The sequence below is a fragment of the Delphinus delphis genome, chromosome 2 (assembly GCF_949987515.2).
Source record: "Delphinus delphis chromosome 2, mDelDel1.2, whole genome shotgun sequence".
NCBI lineage: Eukaryota > Metazoa > Chordata > Mammalia > Artiodactyla > Delphinidae > Delphinus > Delphinus delphis.
Window position 1 is genome coordinate 138,508,010 of NC_082684.1, and position 18,840 is coordinate 138,526,849.

Consider the following 18,840-nt stretch of genomic DNA (forward strand, 5'->3'; position numbering starts at 1 on the left):
CTATGTAGTTGATCCTTGAGCAACATGGGTTTGAGCTGTGTGGGTCCACTTATAAGTGGATTTTTTTCAATAGTAAATACTACAGAACTACATGATCAGCAGTTGGTTGAATCTGTAGATGTGGAACCTACTGTGGATGTGGAACTGCTTTACAGAGGGCCAGCTGTAATTAATACACAGATTTTCGACTAGGCAGAGGGCCAGTGCTCCCAACCCTCCCTTGCACTGTTTAACTGCATATATGTATATACGTGTTTGTGTGTGTATCCCACACCTTATTCCTATAGTTAATTCTGATTGGAATTTTTTTTCCCACCATCCCCAAACACCATTTTCTTGGATATCTACTTTTAAGGAATGCCAGCTTCCCTATAAAAGCCTCTTTTATTCCTCTCAACTGTCTTTCCCTCCTTTGGGTTTCCACTGTACTTTATTTATATTTCTATTAATATTAGAGCTGCCTATGTAATCTTTTCCTCTACTAGTCTATGCATTCTTTGAGGATAGAAGCAGTGTCTGGTTGATCACTTACTTCTGTGATTATACATATTAGATGCTCAAGGTACCTGATGGCAAAATGAATGACAACAATGAGTAAGTGAATTAATGTATTAATTTAAAACACCACACTATGGGACTACCCACATTCTATAAAAGATAGAGAAAGAACATTAACAAGAGGACCATGGGATTATTGTTTAAAATCTCTATAGTACTTAACAAAACCTTCTCTTGGGAAATGCTCAAATGATAACTTGTCACAAGTGCTGCAAAAAAACTGGAAAAATTGGGTCAGAGTATAAGATGGGTAGGAATACTGAGAGATCAGACTGGTATCTACAGCCTATGAAACAGGCACATTTGAAAGGAGAAATATCTGGGCCCAAACTTTTCCCATCATCAGAGCAAAGGTCCACTAACCTGGGGAGGCGACTGGTACAGGTTGGGATTCACCAGAAGTCCTAAAGGCTCTTCAGAAGATCTATCCAATTTGGTCGGTGGTTGGTTCAAGGTTCCATTGGCAAGGGCATGTATTGCCTCATCTAGTCTGTGATAACAAACAAAAGGATGCAATAATTGGTAATGTCCTATGCTAAGAATATCTTTATTTAGCACACACATAAAACTCTTCAACAGTAATAAAACTTGACACTCAAAGAGGGGTCCATGGATGACCTTCCCTGCTCCCCCTACCAACTTCCCCTTCTCTTCGCTCCAAGAACCCTAAGGAGTAGGAGTTGGTAGAAGTTCCAGAACACTAAGAAAATAGGTAGGGCACAAGACACTCATTCACCTCTTTAACAAGATTATTAGAAATGCCAAGATTAGAAAAGGTGCCTAGAAACAGTCTGACCCATAGAAGAGTATTCTATGGCAGCCTATTTCTCAACACCTTCAATTATTCTTCTGCCCACTCAGCAGTCCCTCTCCACTCTTCCACGCTGATCTGAAGTCTATCCTTGCTTCACTGCCCAAAACTTCTAAGGAGGCCCTATACCAGCCCAGTACAAAAGTACTTATTCCTTTCTCTGAAGTCCTGTAGCACTTACTATTTAAACAGTCATCAAATATACCCAATGTTATCCAGCGTCTATGGTGTTTGCTATGGATATTTGGCTCTCAACCTATAGAAGAATGTGATGATTTCATTTAAAGATTATGGAACTAACCCTACTGGTTAGTAAGAGATCATAGGTCTTGCAGGAACCATATCTTATTCTGCTCTACAGCTCTTCATTACTTGCTGCTGTACTCCATGTCCCTGACAGATGCTTGACAAATGTTTGTGGATGATGATTCTAAAGCACGATATAATGAAAAGCTTCTACTAGTAGGAAAGGCTGAACCTGACCTTGAATACAATTAAAGAGATATTTGTTAGGAACCTCTTATACACAAGGCAACTTAAAAGGAGAGGAGGACAGGGCTCCTGCCTTCAGGAAGCTTTAAATCCAAGTGGCAAGTTTAAGACAGCTATAAAGATGATAAACAAAACAGGAAGGATGCAATTATTACTGTAAGATAGATACAATCCATTTGGTGGTTATTATCCCATCATCCCATGTGTTGTACCAAGTACATTCAAAGGGGAGGTAGATATCTGAAAGGCAAAGATGGGAGGACGGATATCCAAAGTAAGGAAAAAGCAGAAACAAAGGCATGAACCAAAAAACAAAACAAAACAAGAACTTGAGGTAAGAGGCAAGTCTAAAATAGGATGGGGGGCTTCCCTGGTGGTGCAGTGGTTGAGAGTCCGCCTGCCAATGCAGGGGACACGGGTTCGTGCCCCGGTCCGGGAAGATCCCACATGCCGCGGAGTGGCTGGGCCTGTGAGCCATAGCCATTGAGCCTGCGCGTCCGGAGCCTGTGCTCCGCCACGGGAGAGGCCACAACAGTGAGAGGCCACATACAGCAAAAAAATAAATAAATAAATAAAATAGGATGGGGATGATGGAATCTAAAGGAAGGAAATAGATTTGAGACCTAGTACACTGGTTAAGTATATCTAGAACTCTAGAATCTATGAAAGAAATAGTATAAATAGCTAATCAATATATTTTTAGAATGCTCAGACTTACTGGCACACAAGCAAAGCAAAGCAAAAAAAAGTGAATAAAAATTATGATGAAATACCATTTTTCCTGTATCAGAATGGCAAATGTATTTTTTTAATTGTTGAGAAAGAGATGAAGAAACTAGCATCTAGGCACCTGGTGTCAAAAAGTCAAAAAATATGCACAATTTAAATTTTGAGATACTGTCCGATTTCACTTCTAAAAGGCTGTACCATTTTTTATTGAACATAAAAATGATTTTTCTTACACATAAAAATGATTTTTCTTACTATAAAAGCAATCAATGTTTATTACAGAAAAACTAGAAGATGCAAATTAATAGAAAGAAGATGAAAAATTCGTAAACCCATCACCCAGAAATAATTTTATTTTTTCTTTATATCTGTGTAGCATATATATAATAGTTAAAAACAAATTAATTATTTTGAAGTTAGTGGTAGAATTTGTTTTAGGGAGAGAATAACCTCTGATTAGGAAAATTCTGTGATGGATTTGCCACATATGAAAGAGAAAGACCGAGGACTGGACCGCGTAGAAAGCATTACTGTGTTCACCAATATCCAGTTTTCTGTGTGTGTGTGTGTGTGTGTGTGTATGTGTGTGTGTGTGAGAGAGAGAGAGAGAGACAGAGACAGAGACAGAGACAGAGAGACAGAGAGATATGTATGCCATTTCCAAAACGTGGAGTGAGATCTCCACGTGCTTTCTTTTCAGTACTGTGCTAGAGCTAATATGTGTATCTTTTCTCAACTCTGTTCAGTGACTTCATGTTGGTAACTTGAAATTGGTTGTGATGTAAATTTTTTTCAATAAACTTTATTTTTTAGAGCAGCTTTAGGTTCACAGAAAATCTGAATGGAAGGTTCAGAGACTTCCCATTTACCTCCTGCCCTCACATATGCACAGCCTCCCCCATCATCAGCTATCCCTCACTAGAGAGGTACATTTGTTATAATTAATCAATCTATATTGACACATCAGTATCACCAAAATCCATAGTTTCCATTTGGGTTCACTCTTGGTGTTGAGACTTGAACATTTTAATATTCCCGTCCTTAGTAAGAGGGCATATCCATTTTCCTACACTCAAAGATTATGCAATATTATAAATTATAAATTTCAGACAATGTAATGATACATTATGTTTCAAAATGTGCATTTCCCTGATAAATAGCTGAGCATCTTTTCAAATGTTTATTGGCTATTTGTATTTCCTCACCTGTAAATTGTCTGTTCTTAGCCTTTGCCCATTTTTCTACTGGATGTGTCTTTTTAACTTGCAGCTCTTTATATACTATGGATATTGCTCTTTTGAACTGTTAAAACCGTTTAAAATGTTTTCTCTCAGTATTGTACTTCTTTATGTGATTTAAAATATCTTTGTCTTTTTGACTTCTGGGTTTTGTATCTTGCTTAGAAAGAACTTTATCATACCAGGACATTAACTATATTCTCCTAAATTTCTACTATTCTATTTCTCTCTGATCCTTTTATTTCTTTTGCATTTAACTCTTACTTTTCTTCTCTTTTTTTTTTTTTTTTTGGCCACACCACTCGGCTTGCAGGATCTTACTTTCCCAACCAGGGATCAAAACCAGGGCCCCAGCAGTGGAAGCTTGGAGTCCTAACCACTAGACTGCCAGGAAATTCCCTTGCACGTAACATACATACATACATACATTCATTTATTTATTTATTTCTCATTGTGGTGGCTTCTCCTCTTATGGAGCACAGGCTCTAGGCACATGGGCTTCAGTAGTTGTGGCATGCTGGCTCAGTAGTTGTGGCTCGCGGGCTCTAGAGCGCAGGTTCAGTAGTTGTGGCGCACGGGCTTCGCTGCTCCGCGGCATGTGGGATCTTCCAGAACCAGGGATCAAACCTGTGTCCCCTGCATTGGCAGGAGGATTCTTAACCACTGCACCACCAGGGAAGTCCCTGCATTTAACTCTTTAGTCAAACTTATTCTCACAGTATGCTTTGAGGTAGAGATCTAATGTAGATTTTTTTCAAAGCTGATGGACCATCATTTATTTAATCCTTCCCTTACTGTTTAGAAAAGTTTTACACAACTATAGACACACACCCATACACACACAATGCAGACGCATGGGTCTCTTCCCAGATTCTATTATATTTCATTCATCTATTCCTGTGCCCAAACTGTACCTCACTGTTTTAAAAACAGTTTTTTATAAAACTACAGTAGTTATCTAGTAGGTCAAGCGGCTCTCGCTGTTCAATTCCAAAATTTTCTTAGCTACTATTCCATGTTTCTACTCCAAATGAATATGTTGCTCTAAAAATTAACAAAAATAACAGACTCGTTAAAGGGGGGGGCAAATCCTTTACAGTTAAACTGCCCCCTTCTTTCAGACCCTTTCTGGTGTTGTCCACTTACTTGCTGTGATACTCAGTTAGAGGATTTTCATCTTCCATGATCTTCCTGCCTGCAAAGTCAATGGTGATCTTCTTCGAGAGCCGAGAGGCATGTCGAAATTCTCTCAGCTCCTCCTCTCGCTTCTGTAGGGCTTCCCGTTCAATTTTGGACAACCACTGGTTAGAATCACTAGCAAAGTAATCTGACTCATCATCAATGACATGGGTCCTTCGAATGCTAAGGAAAAAAAAAAGAACACATGGCAGTTAGGTCACCTGTTGACAAACAGGGACTTGATTACTGGGAAGCTGTTTCAAGTAGCTCACTCTTCTGCTGTCCTGAAGGTTATTATCTCAAATATAGATGCTCAAGAACGTTCCAAAACTAGGTCAAACTCTGCCTGATTTCCAGCTTCTGCGTATACCTTATTCCCACTGCAGACTCAGCTCAGCTCTTAGAACGAATCTAACCCTTGGGGAGGAAAAGACACAGCACCAAAATCTATTGTCCTCCTATTTTCTTACTAGTCCAGCCCTCACCTTCTTATAACTGGGCTTATGTCTGATTTTGCCGCATCTGAGTTCATGTCTTGGCAGCTTACTCAATATCCTAGTCCTTCTACAATTGGGACCTAGACTATTCCTGCTAGGCCCAATTGCCGCTATTTCCCTTAGAAACTGGAGTTCCATCCTGGATTCTCAGTCCTATAAGCTTATTCTTAGGATATCTTTAATACTCTACTACTATATGTCAGTTTTCACCACCTCCCCCATCCCCACCCCAACCCTATCCCCAGTCCCTCATTTAACATATTTACAAGGGCCAAGTTCCAAGATATGACAATCAGGCCTATTTCTAAGATCATACCAACAAAGAAATTAACAACTAGAAGGAATCTTGATGATCCAACTCTCTCCTTCTACAGATAATAAACCTGGGCGTCAAAGAAGTTAAGTGACTACTCCAAAATCATAAATCAGTCTCAACTGCATAATTAATAATTAGTATGATATATTCAGGCATAGTGAAATACTGAAATCAGATTCAGATTTCATTCTTGCAGGACTCAGCTGGAATTATAAAAGTTTTAAAGTGGACTAAGAGTGGTACTATACACAAACCTACATAATGAAATTGGCGTCCTTAGAAACTCACCAGCATAAGGGCAACAATGCCAATAGGGAGAGACCCTTTTCCAGTTTCTGTTTATCAAAAAATGTACTCTATTTCTAATGATAAGTTTCACTGAGTAAGGATAAAAGTGATATTTAAGGATGAAGAGCAAATATTAGTCACAAACCTTGTGATGGGCTTATTAACGAAGAGCTTTCAAAGTATATCTCATGTATTCACAGCAAATGATTTGAAAGCAGCAGGTGTGTCTAACCAAAGGATTATAATGCTAGGAATAGACATATTCAGTTACCACAGTAAGAGATGCAGGGTCTTTCTAAGGATTCTCACATGGCCACTTGAGAAGTGAGCATGTAAGTCCTATTTAAACATTCTTTGCCACTAATTGGTCTTCAATACATATTTTTTCCAGAAGAAGAAAAAAATGAAAGAGAAAAAAATTAAAAACAGAACTAACAAATCCATAAATCTGTCTCCTAAAGAGAGGTGAGTGGGCTCAATGACAAAAGTGTAGGAGTGTAAAACTCAGTTTAGGGACATTATTGAATCAGAAAACAAATTTAGTGTCAAAGGAAAAAGGGAGGATAAATCATGTCTTCCCATGAGGTGGTGTTAACACTCTCCCAGAGACAGTTTCTTATGAAGTATCCAGAGGCCCCCCAACAGTTTGCACATGGTAGGCACTCTAACATATGCTGACTGAATAAATGATGGTTTCAAGTAAAACAAGTGGGGAACTGTGTCAACCCAAATCAATTTTCCATGGGGTACACTAGCATTTGCCAAGAATCAAAAAATATTGCAGGGTAGGATCCTCTCGGTGGGAGCCTATCTTATTCAGACATGATTCAAAAACAAGCTGTAGACCTCCTCCACAGAGCATCTGGCTCTTCTTTTGTTGTAAACACTTTCATAGTCCACCCTAAGAAGGTATCAAGTGCCAAAATAATGGACTACTCTATTTCTTAGCATTTTTTATTTTAACCACATCATACCTAGTTCTGTCAAACTCTAACAGTTTGTCTTTATGCTTGATAGCTTTCTCCAGACCAGATTTAAATCGCAATTCTTGATGACGAAGAAGGTCCTTGGTAGAGATGTCCACTTTTCCAGAATTCTCTGTCCCTGAAATTCAATAAGGAAATCAAATGGTGTCAGTGAATCATACCAATTAGTTGTATTGCTGTGCAGCAAAGAACAAAATATCAGTAGATCTGGCTGTGCCCCTAATGACTGACAGCCTTCATTTCAATGGAAAACAAACAGGTACACAGGCCAGGCTTTACTTGTCAGGCATCAAGCAGCGCTTGAAACATAATACATTCTCAATAAATGTTAAGGATCCACTTCTTCCCTTATGGAAATGTGGATCACTAAGGGTAACAAACTGTTTAACAACACAATATAAAAATGCCTTATAAGAAAAACTTTATTGAGTGGGGCTAAATATCACCTTTGAACATACTTTTATATATCAAAGCTAAGAACTAAATAATAAAAGGAAAAAAGAGAAGAAATTGCACAGAGGGACAGAAATGAATAACGAGAACTTATCAGATGCTAAGGCACTTCATACGTACTATAGTACTTAATTCTCACTATAACCCTGTAAGACAGTTTATATTATGTTTATTTTACAGATAAAGAAACTGAAATTCAGAGACATTAGTAAATTTACTGAGTTCAGTAAGTCAGAAATTAAAAGGTAGAAACAAAATTTAAAGTTAGGTCTGTCTGGACTTCCCTGGTGGTGCAGTGGTTAAGAATCCGCCTGCCAATGCAGGGGACACGGGTTCGAGCCCTGGTCCGGGAAGATCCCACATGCTGCGGAGCAACTAAGTCCGTGCTCCACAACTACTATGCCTGCACTCTAGAGCCTGTGAGCCACAACTACTGAGCCCACGTGTCACAACTACTGAAGCCCGCACGCCTGGAGCCCACGCTCCGCAACAAAAGAAGCCACCACAATGAGAAGCCCATGCACTGCAACGAAGAGTAGCCCCCACTCGTCGCAACTAGAGAAAGCCCACATGCGGCAACAAACACCCAACGCAGCCAAAAATAAATAAATAAATTTAAAATAAAATAAAATAAAGTTAGGTCTGTCTAACTCTAAAGCCCACATTCATTCCTCGGCCCATGTGTTATCTTCCTTTGTGACAACATACCATAAATCTATATATCCTAGAAAAGATAGCCATAAATTATGATAGAACCAAGATCTAAAATGTGTTAGGAAAACAACTAAGCTATAATGAAGGCCGATCTTTCCCTACACCTAAAACTCTAGGCTATTTAAAGTCCTAAAAAGAAAAAAAGTCCTGTCAAATCTTTCTTTTAAAATTTAAAAAAAAAGAGGTTGATTCTTGTGTTCTGAATATAAGAAAAGCACTGAGAACTACCTTTTCTCATAATAACGACCCTAGAAAAATCCAAATGGAAAAAATATGGAGACATGTTCTACCTCATTAATAATAATAATAATAAATTACAACTATAAAAATAAAATAACATGAAATGTCAAAACCCGATAGTGATAGGTTTTGGGGTAAAATACTAATATTGTTGTAGACTAGTAAAATATTTTGGTAAAGTAATACGGCAAATACATCTTAAGTGTCAAAAATGATAATATTCTTTGACTCAGTAATCCCATTCTTAGGAATTTATCCCAAGGAAATAAATCAAAGATATAATATTAACAAAGTTGACCACTTGTGGTATTATTTATAATTCGGAAAGAGTCAAAATATCCAGTAATGAGGAAATAGATAATCAATTATAATAAATAAATTTAATGACTATTTTTAAGCACTAAAAATTACAAATATGAAGAATATATGGCAACATAAACAATAATTATAAAACAGTTAAAAAAGGAAAAACGTAAAATTCTATATACACTAGGATTGCTACTTCATAATACCAACCAATCTATCTATATTTAAAAAATAACTATGAATTAAAGCAGGAACAAAATATTTGCACAAATGGAAAGTAATGAGTATATTGTTTTCCCTTTAAAAATGTCCTTAACTATTTTTGTCATGCTTTTTTTAACTATAAAAAACTTTGAAGAGTTGCAAAAAAATTAAGAGTTCCTGTATACCTTTCATTCATCTTCCCTTGTTAGTATCTTATCTCACATAACCATAGTACAATTATCAAAAGTAAGAAATTAACAATAGTACAATACCATTAACTATATTACAGACTTTATTTGGATTTCAACTTTTTTTCCACTAATATTATTTTTCTGTTTAGGGATCCGATTCAAGATCCTACAACGCAATTAGTTGTAGTGTCTCCTTAGTCTCCTCCAAACCGTTACGATTCTTCAGTCTTTCCTTGTCTTTCATGATCTAGCACATCTCCAATTCTTAAACTTTCATCCAATAATTTTAGCATCTACTGGTGGATCTTGCCTGTAGCAATTACTATCAATACTACTGTGGTGTTGACATGGTAATTTTCTGTTACCATAATTCCTTCACTTTATTAATTGGAATTCTATAAGAGCAGTTCCTTCTCTCCCATTTATTCATTTATTCAGTTACTTCATGACATTAATTTTATTCTTTGGGTTATAATCCAATAGTATTATTATTAGTTTTTTTGCTCAATGTTAGGTGGTTTTAATAAGAACTTAAAAAAAAATAAACGAGTAAATAAATCGCATCTTACATACCAGGATACAAGTAAGAGAAACAATCACAGATACAACAAAATGTATCCATAACTACAGTGACCCAATTAGAAGACTGCTGCCTACCTGACATGAGCTTCTTCAGCAGTTTCTGGCTCTTGTTTGAGTCACGCTGTAAAATATCCTGTTCTTCACGAGTACATACCTATAAAGTAATGAGTAAGACACATGATCCAATAGTTAAATGATAGTGTTTGCTTGATATACTTAAAAAGTAACCTCAAATTACACATTAGATATGGCAATAAAATAGACTGTCAGTGTTTTTTAATCCAGACAAGTATACCAAAAAAAAAAGTATACCCAAATGAGTTTTGCCCTAGTCTCTTTCCATTTCTCCCTTCTTTTATGAACCATACAAAAAACTGCTATCACTACAAGTGTCCCTGAATGACAGTTAAAAAAAAAAAATCTAACCTATTTTCAAAAGATAAAGATTTGCCACCACTGAGAATATTGAAAACATATACAAGACTTTTTTTTATAGCTTTCCAGTTCTAATCGTGAAATCCAAGTCTTACAAGAGAATTGCTAAGCAAGTGTCTTATTTATTTATGTATTTATTTTTGGCTGCGCCATGCGGCACACAGAATCCTAGCTCCCTGACCAGGGATTGAACCCATGCCCCCTGCAATGGAAGCAGGGAGTCTTAGCCACTGGACAGCCAGGGAAGTCCCACAAGTGTCTTATTAAAAAGAGCCAGAAAAAGAAGCAGTGAAAACTAGTCTAGCTTTTATACGTATTTTGCTTCTTTGCCTTCAAACATTACCTGCTTATAAAGTAATAAACACATTAAGCAAAGAAAAAGTTCTGTTTATTATAAAATCACTAGAAGTGTAAGAAGGGAGGTTACTTAAAAGCAGAAGGGGTTACTTAAAAACAATTTCATATTAAGTTTATGAAACTGCAAGACCTCAAGGCCTATCTGCTTTACATTACTCTGGTTCTTGAATTCACCGAAGGATCCAAGGGAGCTAACAGAAAACACTGTACTTGCTAGCAGTTGCCTGAGTGGCACACAGCAGCTGCAGGGTGTTTCTCTAGAGAAAAGCCCCATATGGGAGGACATTTGCTGCTGTTTTATGAACATTTTTGATGTTAGATACTACATTTTTCAGGTCATCCATTGTCTATCAGCTTATCATCTGAGTACATTAAAAAATTAAAGGCCCCACCAGAGAAGGGAAAACAAAGCAAAACAAAATGTATACCTTCACCAATACCAAATGCCATTGCTTCTGCCAGTCAGCTCAACTGGCAGAATAAGCCTTCCAGACAACTCACTAGGGTGTTTGTAACAGAGTCATTACAACTACACTTTTGAGGTCACTTACTCAGATAATGAGGAGCTATAAAAAGGAGGTGTTGGGCTTCCCTGGTGGTGCAGTGGTTGAGAGTCCGCCTGCTGATGCAGGGGACACGGGCTCGTGCCCCGGTCCGGGAAGATCCCACATGCCACGGAGCGGCTGGGCCCGTGAGCCATGGCTGCTGAGCCTGTGCGTCCAAAGCCTGTGCTCCACAAAGGGTGAGGCCACAACAGTGAGAGGCCCGTGTACGGCAAAAAAAAAAAAAAAAAAGGTGTTCTGGAAAAAGAAGCTATAGACTTGAGGATTACATCACAGTGGCTCTGTAACTCTACGAATATGAGCCACATCTGAAGACTGACAAAAATTTTTGACATTTCAGGCCCTAAAGTTTTCTTGAATTGAACTTAATCTGACACAAGACTTAGATCCCTCAACAAGGTATGTTCTCAAAATCTTCTCACAAATAGGCCTCAGTTCTAGGATATCTACTTGGGTTTTTTTTTTTTTTTTTTGTACACGGGCCTCTCACTGCTGTGGCCTCTCCCGTTGCGGAGCACAGGCTCCAGACGCGCAGGCTCAGCGGCCGTGGCTCACGGGCCCAGCCGCTCCGCGGCATGTGGGATCTTCCCAGACTGGGGCATGAACCCGTGTCCCCTGCATCAGCAGGCGGACTCTCAACCACTGCGCCACCAGGGAAGACCTCAACTTGGGTTTTTGACTAAATTTTACCGGTGGCACAACAATGTAAATCAACTACACTTCAATAAAAACAATAAAATTTAAAAAAAAAAAAGAATTTACTGGACACCTTAGGGAAGAAATTTACTAAGAAAAAGAGAAATTACTAGGGGTGTGAATGTCCCTATGTATAAAACTGAAGAGTAGTAAAATAGGAAAGAAACAATTTACCAGAGTACCACAGAATAAGCAGGGGCCGGAACCCTCTTGTTCACAGACAATACGCCCACAGATCAGACAGTTATTGATCAGCTTGTGCTTCTGGCCCAGGCAATCACAAGTGTGGCGACCGGGGATCAGGACTGCAAGCTTGTCCTGTCCCTCTTTTGTATATAAACTGACAAACTTCGTCTTCTTCTTTAAGGAGCTGCTGTTCTCTTGTGCCTGATCGTACAAAGATATCAGAAATAACATCAAATAATTAATGACAATGAAAACAGTCAAGAGAGAAAAACCTCAGTTCTGTTCAATAATAACTTACACCCTACCCAGCAACCATGAAAGAAGGAAGTAGGAGAAATACAAATGAGTTATAATCAAGGGTCTAAGTAAAGATTATGCCCTAGAAAAACTAGCTAATATACTCTGCTTTTTCTGCTAGTAGCTGTCAGCCCTGGTGGAAGGTAAATGTAGCAATAAAAGCTGTTTATGTGACATATTTATGTAGAGCTAAATTGGAGATCATAGAATACAAAAATGCCTCTAAAAGCAGATGATATTCACAGATCTGGAAATAAGAACAATCAGTAAAGTAAGAAAAATCTATAAAAAATTGACTCAATAAGAAAAAGACAGATAACACAGTGGAAAAATGGGCAAAGGACCTAAACAGGAACTTCATAAAAGAAGATATCCAAACAGCCAACAGATACATGAAAAGGTGCTCAACTTCATCAGTCATCAAGATAATATAAAATAAAACCAGTGTAATACCATTGCACACCAACCAGAATAGCTAAATTGAAAAGACAGAAAATACAGAGCGTTGGCAAGGATATAGAACAATTAGAACTCTCACACACCATTCCTGGGAGTGTAAACTGGTATCTACTAAAGCTGAGCATATGTATATCCTGTGACCCAGCAATTCACCTCTTGGACATATACTCAAAAGAAATGAGTAAGTATGTTCAACAAAAGACATATACAAGAACATTCACTGCAGCATTAGAATTGGAAAACTACCCAAATGTTCAACAGTAGATTGAATATTCACTTAACAGAATCCTATATAGCAATGAGATAAACCATGTGACACAAAAGAGTATATACTATTTAACTCCATTTATACAAAGTTCATAAGCAGGCAAAATTAATCTATGATGTTCAAAGTCAAAATGGTGTTTTCCCTTGGGAGGGTTGTCATTGTGGGGCACACGGGAGTTTTTTAGAGGAATGGTAATGTTTTATTTCTGGCTATACAGGTATGGTCAGTTTGTGAAAATTCATTTATTCACTTCTGTATGTATGTTATAAAATAAAAACTTTAAAAACAGAACTATATCAGCCTCTGCCTTAGTCCATTCTGGCTGCTGTAACAAAATATCACAGACTAGGTAGCTTATAAACAACAGAAACTTATTTCTTATAGCTCTGGAGGCTGAAGTCCAGGTTCAGGGCGCAAGCATGGTTGGGCAAGGGCCCTCTTCCAGGTCACAGAAATTACTTCTTTGTTGTATGTGGCAAAAGGGGTTAGGGACTGTGAGGTCTCTTCTATAAGAGCACTAACTCCATTCATGAGGACTCCACCCCCATGACATAAGAACCTCCCAAAGGCCCCACTTCCTAATTCACACTGGGCATTAGCATTTTAAGGTATGAATTCTGAGTGGTATACAAACATTCAGACCACAGCAGCTTTTGACACTTAAGGTGCATAGATGCCTCTCCTCTGGTGTAGTCCTACTTTCCCTTTAAATTGAGAGTTTCTCAATCATTTCCAGAGACTGAAGTTTCAAAGAAAAATCTCAGGAGTCCTAGTGGATAGGAGAGTTATAACAATGAAGGTAACAATTCTTTGGTTACTATAAAGAGAGGTAACACGCCCTAATGTCCAAAGCCAAAACTTGAGATATACAGACAGTATCAAATAAGTCAACGGAGGTAAATGTTAAAATCTAAGACAAGTGCTAAGGATGTTATCTAATTCTAGCAGGTAGCCATTTTTCAAACTGGTCAATTATACCTTTGCTCTCAAGGATGTTTGTGAGGGGAAGACTAAAATCTCTAAGCAGAAACTTCTATCTCACTCCCTTTAAAGTATCCAGTTACATTAAAATAACACATTTGAGGGATTGAGGGCTGTGCTTTGATTAGGTCTTTTATCCATAACAGGCAGCAAGTATTTATTGAGAAGGAGGAAAGACAGAGTAATAGAGGAGAGAAGGGGAGAACAGGGCAAGCCAGAAAATTCATAACATATCACTCCTCTGCCTAAAACCATTCAGAGGGGGTGGGGAGGAGGGGTTAAATAATTAAAAAACAAAATACAAAAAACAAAACCACTCACTGTCTTCCCATTGTGCTTAAAATGTAATCCAAGCTACTTATAATGACCTATAAAGCCTTACATATGGCCCTCAGGTGCTCTCTAGCCTCACCTACACATCATTCTTCCCCTATCCACTATGCTCCAGCCACACAGGGCTTTTGATACTTCTGAGAACACTTTTCTCCATCTTCCCTTTGCACTTGTTATTCCCTCTTTCTGCATTGTTCCCAGCCCATCTCTTTACATACTGGTTCCTTTGCAGTGTTCAGGTCTTAGCTGTAATTTCACTCCCTCAGAAAGGCTTTCCCTGAATACCCTACCTACATTAGCTCCCACCCTTCCAATAACTGCCTATCACACTGCCCTTTTAATTTCTTTCATGTTAGTTTTCACAATATATAATTACTTTAAAAAATTTTCTTTGACTATCTTTTCTACCTCTCCTCTGAACCACTAAAATGTAAACTCTAGGAGGGCAAGAAACCTTAATGAGTCTTGTTTATTGCTATATCTCAAATGCCTAAATCAGTTCTTGACACACAACAGACACACAATAAAAACTTCTGAATAACCAAATGAATTGCCTGAGAAAATTGAAGACAGATTTAAGATTTACTTACATGTCCAAAAATGGAACTGGACATACAGTTTGACCATCATTTTTCATGGCTCCAGATCTTCAAATTCACCTACTTGCTAATATTTATTTGTAACCCCCAAATCAATACTCCAGGTGCTTTCACAGGCATTCATGGACACACACAGAATGGCAAAACATTTGAGTCACCAAATGCACACATTTCCAGTTAAGTTTGAGCAATGCAGTGATCTGCCTTCTTGCTTCAGCTCTCATACTGTAAACAAGTATCCTAAGTCTATTTAGTGCCATTTCTTTGCATTTCTGTGCTTTTTGTTGGTAATCTCACCATTTAATATGGCCCCCATGCATAATAGGAAGTGCTATCTAATGTTCCTAAGCACAAGAGGCTGTACCTTATATGGAAAATAGGTATATTACATGAAAGGATGCCCAACATCGTTAATTATCAGAGAAATGTAAATTAAAACCACAATGAGATATCACCTCACACCTCTCAGAATGGCTATCATGAAAAAGACCACAAATTACAAATGTTGGTGAAAATGTGGAAAAAAGGGAACCCTCATACACTGCTGGTGGGAGTGTTAACTTGGTATCATCACTGTGGAAAACAGTATGGAGGGGCTTCCCTGGTGGTGCAGTGGTTAAGAATCCACCTGCCAATGCAGGGGGCATGGGTTCGAGCCCTGGTCCAGGAAGATCCCACATGCCGCGGAGCAACTAAGCCTGTGCACTACAACTACTGAGCCTGTGCTCTAGAGCCTGCGAGCCACAACTACTGAGCCTGCAAGCCACAACTACTAAAGCCCGCGTGCCTAGAGCCCATGCTCTGCAATGACAAGCCACCGCAATGAGAAGCCTGTGCACTGCAACGAAGAGTAGCCCCAGGTCACCACAACTAGAGAAGGCCTGCACACAGCAACAAAGACTCAACACAGCCAAAAATAAATAAAATAAAATAAATAAATTAAAAAAGAAAACAGTATGGAGGTTTCTCAAAAAACTAAAAGTAGAACTACCATATGACCCAGCAATTCCACCCCTGGGTATATATCCAAAAAAAAATGAAAACACTAACTTGAAAAGATACATATACCCAATGTTCATATCAACATTATTTACAATTGCCAAGATATGGAAGCAACCTAAGTGTCCATCAACAGATAAATGGATAAAGATGTGGTATATATACACAATGGAATACTATTCAGTCATAAAAAGAATGAAAAATTGCTATTTGCAACAACATGGATGGACTTGAAGGGTATTACGCTAAGTGAAATAAGTCAGACAGAGAAAAACAAATACTGTATGATATCACTTATATGTGAAATCTAAAAAATGAACCAGTGGATATAACAAAATAGAAACAGACTCACAGATATATAGAGAATAAAAGATAGGGGTAGGGGATTAAGAGGTACAAACTATTATGTATAAAATAAATAAGTTACAGGGATACATTGTACAACACAGGGAATAGAGTCAATATTTTATAATAACTATATGTGGAATGTAAACTTTAAAAATTGTGAATCACCAGGAATTCCCAGTCCAATGGTCAGGACTCCGTACTTCCACTGCAGGGGGCATGAGTTCAATCCCTGGTGGGGGAATTAAGATCCTGCAAGCCCCCCCAAAATAAATAAAAATAAAAAAATAAAATAAAAATTGTGAATCACTATGTTGTACACCTATAACATATAATATTGTAATCAACTATAATTCAATAAAAATAATAATAATAAAAATTAATAAATAATAATAATAAAAAAGAAAGGTATATTAGATAAGCTTTCTTCAGGCATGAGTTACAGTGCTATTGACTTTGACTTCAATGTTGATGATCAACAATATATATTAAATAAAGTGTCTTTAAACAGAAACACACATAAAATAAGGTTATGTTTTGATTGGCTGATGGAAATGTGATCAGAGGCTCCCACAAACCTAACCCTGTATTTCCCCTAGAAACAATGTTCTGTATACACCACGGCTTTAAAAAGAAATGAGCGGGCTTCCCTAGTGGCGCAGTGGTTAAGAATCCACCTGCCATTGCAGGGGACACGGGTTCAAGCCCTGGTCTGGGAAGATCCCACATGCTGCGGAGCAACTAAGCCCGTGCGCCACAACTGCTGAGCCCGTGCTCTAGAGTCCGCAAGCCACAACTACTGAAGCCCGTGCACCTAGAGCCTGTGCTCTACAGCAAGGGAAGCCACCGCAATGAGAAGTTCGTGCACCGCAGTGAAGAGTAGCCCCTGCTCCCCGCAACTAAAGAAAGCCCACGCACAGCAACGAAGACCCAACGCAGCCAAAGATAAATAAATTAATTAAATAAATTTATTAAAAAAAAAAAGAAATGAGCTGCGTGATATCCCACCAAATGAGGGAATAATAATTTATTTAATCTGTCACTTACTGCTAAAAAATCAGGTCAGTTCATATTTTCAATATTATAAATAACATTATACAGAACATACATTTTTTGTGTGCATTTCTGATTACTTTGTTAGATATTTAAGTCATATTAATAAGTCAGAAGTATATGAACATTTCCACAGTTCTTGATACATGCTGCCAAACTGCCCCCAGAAAGCTTAAACCAATTTACATTGCCACCAGTAGTGTATAGGAGGTTCCTGTTTTAATACAACTTCATCATCACTGTATCTGTTTTTAAAATCTTTGAGGGACTTCCCTGGCAGTCCAGTGGTTAAAACTCCAAGCTTCCACTGCAGGGGGCGCAGGTTCAATCCCTGGTCCAGGAACTAAAACCCCGCATGCTGCATGGCATGGCCAAAAAAATTTTTAAAAATAAAATCTTTGACAATTTGATATGCCATATCTCAGGGATTTAATGTGTATTAATTTGATTACTAGTAAAGTGACCAACCAACCTTGTTTGCCCAGGACTTAGGGGAAATCTCAGAATCCAGGACTTTTCAGTGCTAAAACCAGGAGAGTTCAGGCAATTAGGGTGACAAACTGGACTCCTTAAGTACTAGTAAGGATAAACATTTTTAATGTTTATTGGTCATTTGTGTTTTTTCTTTTGCTTGTGATAGTCTTTGCTCATTTTATTCCAATTAATAAAAGGCTTAAGACTTTTTTTTAAGTTCACATTATTTTAGAAACCCTTTTCCATGTTTTATTGCAATGGTCATCACTCAGAACTTTTTGATCACTACTCTTCCATCTTAGCATAATTAACTATTCCCTTCTGCTGGGAAATTTAGCTTGTCAAATTGCCCTGAATAAAAATATTTCTGCTTACCTCACAGGGCTATTTTTAGAGCCAAGAGAGAATATGAAAGAGCTCTAAATGCTAAATAATGATGATGATGATGGGTAGTGAATGGCCTAAAATAGGAACGCTCTTAAAACAGCTAGAATTGTGCATTCTTTTAGTACAAAGCCACAAAAAATGTTGAAATTGAAGTCCTGGTGTATTTTATTAAATATTTTCTATCACGTCTATCTATCTATCTATAATCTCTAAGCGAAAAGTCCTTTTTTTAAAAAATAAATTTATTTATTTTATTTATTTATTTTTGGCTGCAGTGGATCTTTGTTGCTGCACGCGGGCTTTCTCTAGTTGCAGTGAGTGGGGGCTACTCTTTGTTGTGGTGCGAGGGCTTCTCATTGCGGTGGCTTCTCTTGTTGTGGAACACAGGCTTTAGGCACGTGGGCTTCAGTAGCTGTGGCACACGGGCTCAGTAGTCGTGGCTCGCAGGCTCTAGAGTGCAGACTCAGTAGTTCTGGCGCACGGGCTTAGTCGCTCTGCGGCATGTGGGATCTTCCTGGACCAGGGCTCTAACCCGTGTTCCCTGCATTAGCAGGTGGATTCTTTTTTTTTTTTTCTTTTAGAAGATGTAGGGGGTAGGAGTTTATTAATTAATTAATTTATTTT

The 18,840-nt window shown here is 38.1% G+C and overlaps 1 protein-coding gene across 2 annotated transcripts in view; it reads right to left on the reverse strand.

Annotated features, from left to right (window-relative positions):
- Positions 1 to 18,840, reverse strand: part of TRIP4 (thyroid hormone receptor interactor 4) — a 69,673-nt gene that overhangs the window by 44,386 nt on the left and 6,447 nt on the right. The window contains exons 4-8 of one of the 2 annotated variants that reach the window (XM_060005788.1): positions 12,010 to 12,222; positions 9,860 to 9,938; positions 7,083 to 7,212; positions 4,975 to 5,190; positions 922 to 1,048 (exon numbers count right to left, since the gene is read on the reverse strand). In XM_060005788.1, coding sequence (XP_059861771.1) covers positions 922 to 1,048; positions 4,975 to 5,190; positions 7,083 to 7,212; positions 9,860 to 9,938; positions 12,010 to 12,222 — 765 coding nt within the window. The remainder of the gene's footprint in view (positions 1 to 921; positions 1,049 to 4,974; positions 5,191 to 7,082; positions 7,213 to 9,859; positions 9,939 to 12,009; positions 12,223 to 18,840) is intronic. The other variant, XM_060005789.1, reaches the window with a different exon arrangement.